Source organism: Eptesicus fuscus, chromosome 10, assembly GCF_027574615.1.
Source record: "Eptesicus fuscus isolate TK198812 chromosome 10, DD_ASM_mEF_20220401, whole genome shotgun sequence".
Taxonomy (NCBI): Eukaryota; Metazoa; Chordata; class Mammalia; order Chiroptera; family Vespertilionidae; genus Eptesicus; species Eptesicus fuscus.
In genome coordinates this window covers 7,256,440-7,262,187 of record NC_072482.1, presented here as the reverse complement: position 1 = coordinate 7,262,187, position 5,748 = coordinate 7,256,440, and the positions used below count along the sequence as shown (strand labels likewise).

Sequence of the window (5,748 nt, the reverse complement as noted above, 5' to 3'; positions counted from 1 at the left end):
CAGAAAAAGGGCAGGTGGCTCAGCGTTTGGCCCTGTAGCCTCTTCCATGGCACCTTTCATAGGAAGGATGGGGAGAAGGGGACGGGAGAGAAAAACAGGGAAAACCAAACCCAGGCAGATTTTTGGAGAAGCAGCAGGTAAAAGAGGCAAGTTCAAGTATTTCTCCCAGCACAGCCGGAGTCCCCACAGAAGGCACTCAGAAGAGTCAAGGAAGAGGTGACAGGGACTTAAAAAATGGTGCTAGTCCTATCCCACCCCAACCCGTTTTCCCCTAACCTGACCATCATGGCATTCAGTGAAGGGAACAGTTCCATGACAGGGTTCTGACCCACACCCCCTCCCCACCCCCACCCCCACCCCCGGGATTTTGCAGAGTCCAGCGATGCTGGCTGCACACCTATGAGAAGGAGAGAGCATCTACGAGGAATTGAGGCCTAGGACACCCAGAGGAATCTCTGTTCCCCTGTCCGAGGCCTCCTCCAGGGGCCTGGGGTCTGGAATGAGTTGTAAATGTTGTTCCTGTATCAAGCACTGTGCTGCTTGGTGAGAAGTGTCACTGGTACAAAAGCTTCCCCTCCCTGGAGCATCTGCCAGGAGGGGCGGACCTGCTGGAAAAGCTGCTATTTGCTGGGCCCTGGCGACAGGCTGTGGAGATGGATCTCAGCAGTTTCCTGGGGCAGGAGCACATCTTGCATCCACGGATGATTCTGGATTTCTTCAAAGGAAGGCCGATCTGATGGCTTCAGGGCCAAGCACCATCTAATGAGATGCTGACACTCTGCAGGAAACAAGGAAGGTTATGAATGACTCAGTTTGTTTTTGTGATGCAAGGGCCTTCCCCGGGACCCACCAGTCTGAGGTCCAACAGAGACCACATACTTTCTAGAACTCACATTCTTTAGTGAGAATATATTAACATCTGGATCCAACTGTCTGCTTTCAGCTAAAAAAAACAGCGCCCCTCTTAAATCTGTGGTTTCAAATTTCCATAGCTAGAGCCTTTCCCACGACACCCACTCATCAGAAATACGAGGAGGAGGACTAGGGATTTTGATGAGACATCAGTGAGCAGGAGGTGACTCAATTCACCTACCAACTTACAAATCTGAACACCACCCCCGGTGAGGTCACTGGGCCCACAATGTTTAGCGCCTGCCTTAATTTAAGGGAGAGGCTCGCCAAGCACTCCAGGTTTTCCTCCCTGGCAAACCAGCCAGGCATTGAGGGACCAGGATGATTCTGTTGGTCCTTTAAACAACCTCTCAGTGAAACTAGATGTCTGTTCTTACTAGTCTCACACCTGCCCCTCCTCTGACCTCCCAAAGAACGCTCAACTGCAAGCCCTTGGCTTCCTGGGGGTCAGCTCTCAAGGGTGAACTGCTGGCCTAGGACTCGGAGTCAGAGGCTGGCCACATCCTGGAGAGTGAAGCTCCCCAGAATTCAAAGACTGTGTTCCTGCTTCTCTTCAACAAGGGGTTCCCCAGAAGTTACCTGAAGAGACCCTCTGCCTGAAGAAAACTTGGCCCCTGATGATCTCCTCATCGTGCTCAAAAGGAATATCTCCACAGACCATATCGTACAGCAGGATCCCCAGGGACCACACCGCTGCCGACCTGCCGTGGTAGCGATGGTAGCGGATCCACTCTGGAGGACTATACACTCGGGTCCCTGTGAGCCAAGGGAATAGGAAGGAAAACACGCTTTTAGCAAAAATAAAACACAAAGCACCTGAGTGGTATGCTGAGTAACTCTAAAACAAAAGGCACCCGGCCCTTCCCTCAGGAGCTGGTGAACTCAATTTACCTCCCTAAGCTTGAAGGAGTTTATGGATAAGCAGCTTATGGCATCTCTCCAACCCAAAGCATTACCCACCTCTCTACCAGCCTAGACCATAAACTGAGTCTTCACAAGCTGCTCCAAGAAACCAAGGGTCTGGCCGAAGACCCAGCGCCTGAGGCCTGTATGTGGCAGGACCACCCACAGGGGATGAAGGGATGAATGTCTGCACCATCAGGGGAGGTACCCCACAGACAAACCTTAAACGGCACTAAAGGTTGCCCAGGAGCCAGGGTGAGATTCTCATCTCAGATATGATGTAGGTGAGGGCACTTGCACAATATCCTACGTCAGGGTGCCCTTTGGGAGGCCTTCCTCCCGCCCTCTGAGTGCAGGGGCAGACACCCACACCCTTTCCTCCCCACACTGGAAAGGTAGACAGATCTGCAGAGCTGGTTTCAGACCACGTGATTCCTGTTTACAAACTTTGGGTTGTAAAAAAAAAAAAAGTAGGGGCCATTCTTCTGGTGCTCACCAGGGGGCAGCAAAGACTCGAAAGCAAAAAAAAAAACATGGGAGGATCCGACCAGCCATTAACTGTTAAATACAAAAAAATGCAGCCCAGCCCAGCGTCCTCCAAGGGCAAATAAACACAAACCACAGGCCCCAGTCACAAGTTTTGAAAGGCTGTCGTTGGTTAGGCTGAGCGGCTCAGGTGACCCACCCTACGCGGCTTTGATCGCCGGCTCTCCGTTCCACCTTTTCTCAAAGAACCTGCTCCAAGCCCTTCCCTAGGATAGGTTTTCCTCCTCTTCCGAGACACCCAACTAATTTTCACACTAGCAAGAGATCTTATTTCACAACATTCATTCCCGACTCCCTCACTGAACAACACCGGAAAAAAAAAATCAACAAAATGAATTATTTAGTGAAACTATTTCTGTTTCTATTCCTTATCTGTCCCTAGATCAAAGGGGAGGGGAAAATGCAGTCTAAAAACTACCTTACAGAAAGCTAAACTCCTATAAAACAAAGCAAAAACTACAAAAACCGGCATCAATTTTCATCTCTCCCACTCTCTCCTCCCTCTTCCACCTCCCATCCTATTACTGGCGGGGAAACTGGGTCAGACTTCAGAAATCTGGGCTACGGCCGGCTGCCCACAACCTCTTCTTCATCCGAAAAGCTTGGAACCCACGGAATTCTACTTAAAAAAATAAAATCGTGCCAGAAACATTACAGGTTCCGCTGGCTTGAAATCCCCGGCTTTACTACGCTGCCGGGAAGCTCCCTTCGCCCCACCCCTGCTATCATGGAGCCAGGCTGCCCGATGACCTTTACAAAGGGCCAGAGAGGGAAGCTGGCCGAGGCCTCCAGGCCAGGCCGAGTCACCTGGGCAGCTCCCTCCCGGCAGCTCCCGCCCCGGCCTGGCTCACCGTCAAAGTCCGTGTAGACGGTGTCCTTGAGCAGCGCCCCCGACCCGAAGTCGATGAGCTTCAGCTCGCCGCGACTGAGGTCGATGAGGATGTTCTCGTCCTTGATGTCGCGGTGGAGCACCCCGCAGCTGTGGCAGTGCCGCACGGCCTCCAGCACCTGCCAGAAGAAGCTGCGGGCCAGCTCCTCCTGCAGGGCCCCCCTTTCCGTGATGAAGTCGAAGAGGTCCTGCACCGGCTCGGGCCTCTCCAGGATCAGAACGAAACTGTCGGGCCTCTCGAACCAGTCCAGGAGCCGAATGACGCCCGAGAAGCCCGAGCTCACCTTCTTCAGCAGGACCACTTCCATGGGCACTCGGGTTCCATTGGGCTGCGGGCACCGGGGGGCTGCGTTAGCGCGCGAGGCGGAGGGCGCCCCTCACCCCACCCATCCCGGGGGTCGCTCCCTCCTGGGCACTCACCAGCTCTCCCCAGTCGGAAATCCGGTCCTTCTCCACGTGCTTGATGGCCACCTGGAAATCACCCCAGGAGAGCCGACATTAGATCCCCTCGCCGGGGCCAGCACACAGCCCTGCGCCCCCTCCCCGCCCCGCGCGCCCTCCCCACGGCGTGGCGCCCACTCACCGGCAAGTTGTCGGCGACACGGACGCCTGAGTAGACGGAGCCAAAGCCGCCGCTGCCCAGTAGCGGGCCCACCTGGTACTGCGACTCCAGGGGCTCCTTCTCCTTGCCTAGCAAAGGGGGAGAGCAGGGGACTCAGTGCCGGCCCGCGAGCCCCCAGTTCCCACCCGGAGGGTCCGGCCCCCTCCCCATCCCGGGTGAGGGGGGCGCTTACCGGGCGCCAGCTTGGTGGGGTGCAGGTCGTTGCAGGGCGCGGCGCGCAGGTGGGCGAGCGAGTTGATTTTGGACAAGAGCATCCCACCCTCCAGGGTGTCGGCGCAGGGACCGCCTGGAGCCGCTGCCGCAGGAGCTGGGGACCGGGCTGCGCCTATGGCTGGGCTAAGGCTGCGGGTGGCGATGCGGCGAGGCTGCGGCTGGCGCGGAAGGCCGAGGGCGAGTCGGAGGACAACTGGGGGCTCTGCCGGGGCTGTCGGCTGGTGGACCCACCGGCGGGGTCAGGCAGCGCCGAGGGCGACGGGGTTGGCGGCTCGTGGGACTCGTGTGGCAGGGCCGCGGCACCGGGGGCTGGTAGCTGCTGCTGCTGCTGCTCGTCCCACCGCCGCCGCCGCCGTCGCTGCCGCCAAGTCCTCTCGGGCCTTCGCCGCCGCGGCCGCTGTAGCAGACGCCGGGCTCGCAACGCCGCCAGGAGTAAAGGGGCGGAGCGCGCCTGCGGGGGGCGCGGGCGGGCGGGCGGGGAAGGGGCGGGGCCTCTCCCGGGGGCCTAGGCGGGGAGCCGGCTGCCCAGCCGACCGAGGAAGGAGAGGGGGTAGGGAAGCCGCGGGCCAGGGCGACTCCCTCGGTCCCCGCCCCGCGCGCTCGAGCGCCCCGCCCCCGCCCCGCCCTGCTCTCGCGGTCAGAATGGTCTCTACGCCGCCACGACGTGGCGGGAAGGAAAAGGCGCCAAAATGGAGGGGGAGGGGCGCGGGGCGTGCGGGAGGCGGGAGCTGGGTGTAGAGCCGCCGGGAGGAAGGATGGGGAGGGGCGTATCGATTCAAACCCAAACAATAACAAAGCCTTCAAAGGCCGCGCGAGGCCGGCTCTGCGGCTCTTCCTCTGAGGTTTTTGGGTCAAGGGCTCGAGCTGGCGCTGAACAAGTTGCGCAGAAACGCCGGGCGTTGGTGCGTCGGGCGAGCAGGCCCGGCGGCCGGGGAGGCCCGGCGGCCGGCGTCGGGTGTGAGGCACGACGTGTGTGGGGATGCCGACGAGGGTGGTCTTTCCGTGTGACTCAGACCCGAGACCTCCTAGTCGGCCTGGGCGGGGTGACGACACGCTGTGGGCTCGGGCCGGGTCCTCGCGGGGCGGTGTGCTGGGGCGCGTGGGGGGAGCATCTGAGGGATGTGAGTCACGGCGCCTTCGCGGAGGGAGGGGAGGGCGCCCCGGCCTGGAATAAAACGGGGAGCACTCCGCGTATTGGGCGCAGGGGTCCACATCGCGACTGTCAGCCCGAGCGAAACGTCATCCCCCCGCCCCAACACACACACACACACGATTCTCAAGATTTTTATTTTAAACGAGCAGAAAGGAGCCGTCCTCCGAAGTGGTGTGCGAGCCCCCGCAGAGGAAATCACGACGCCTGTGCTAGCGCGGAGCCGCCGCCCGGCCCGCGTGGGAGGCGGAGGGACACGCCTCGTCTACCGCGCGCGTGGGAGCTGCGCCCGAGCTCCTCCGTTTCCACGTTGTAGGCGCCTCTGCGTCAGCCCGGGATGGCCAGGCGGGCACACCTGCCATTGCCGGCTGCCCAGGCGTGTCTCCAAGGAAACCCCCTCTCTCCCGAGGAGATAACCCGGGAAGCTGACCAATGCGGCTTTCCTCCTTTGTTCTTTTAAACTTCACGTAGAGTTGATAATGACGTTGAAATGAGTACATTAAAATTCTATGT

General features: G+C 59.3%; 1 protein-coding gene across 1 annotated transcript; it reads right to left on the bottom strand.

Moving 5' to 3' along the window:
* Positions 1 to 359: 359 nt before the first annotated feature.
* Positions 360 to 4,543, bottom strand: PIM1 (Pim-1 proto-oncogene, serine/threonine kinase). The gene is made up of 6 exons (XM_028161204.2): positions 4,045 to 4,543; positions 3,834 to 3,940; positions 3,671 to 3,721; positions 3,213 to 3,579; positions 1,492 to 1,668; positions 360 to 778 (listed from the first exon to the last, which is right to left on the bottom strand). The coding sequence occupies exons 1-6, from the start codon at positions 4,124 to 4,126 to the stop codon at positions 621 to 623; spliced, it is 942 nt and encodes a 313-aa protein (XP_028017005.2). The 5' UTR covers positions 4,127 to 4,543; the 3' UTR covers positions 360 to 620.
* Positions 4,544 to 5,748: the final 1,205 nt, after the last annotated feature.

Bases quoted from the DNA above. Each gene is read 5' to 3' on its own strand.
- PIM1 (XM_028161204.2), bottom strand. From the start codon at position 4,126: ATGCTCTTGTCCAAAATCAACTCGCTCGCCCACCTGCGCGCCGCGCCC. The intron at 3,580-3,670 runs GTGAGTGCCCAG...CGGTGCCCGCAG, and splicing joins TTTCCGACTGGGGAGAGCTG to CCCAATGGAACCCGAGTGCC. The intron at 779-1,491 runs GTAACTTCTGGG...TGTTTCCTGCAG, and splicing joins CAGGCAGAGGGTCTCTTCAG to AGTGTCAGCATCTCATTAGA.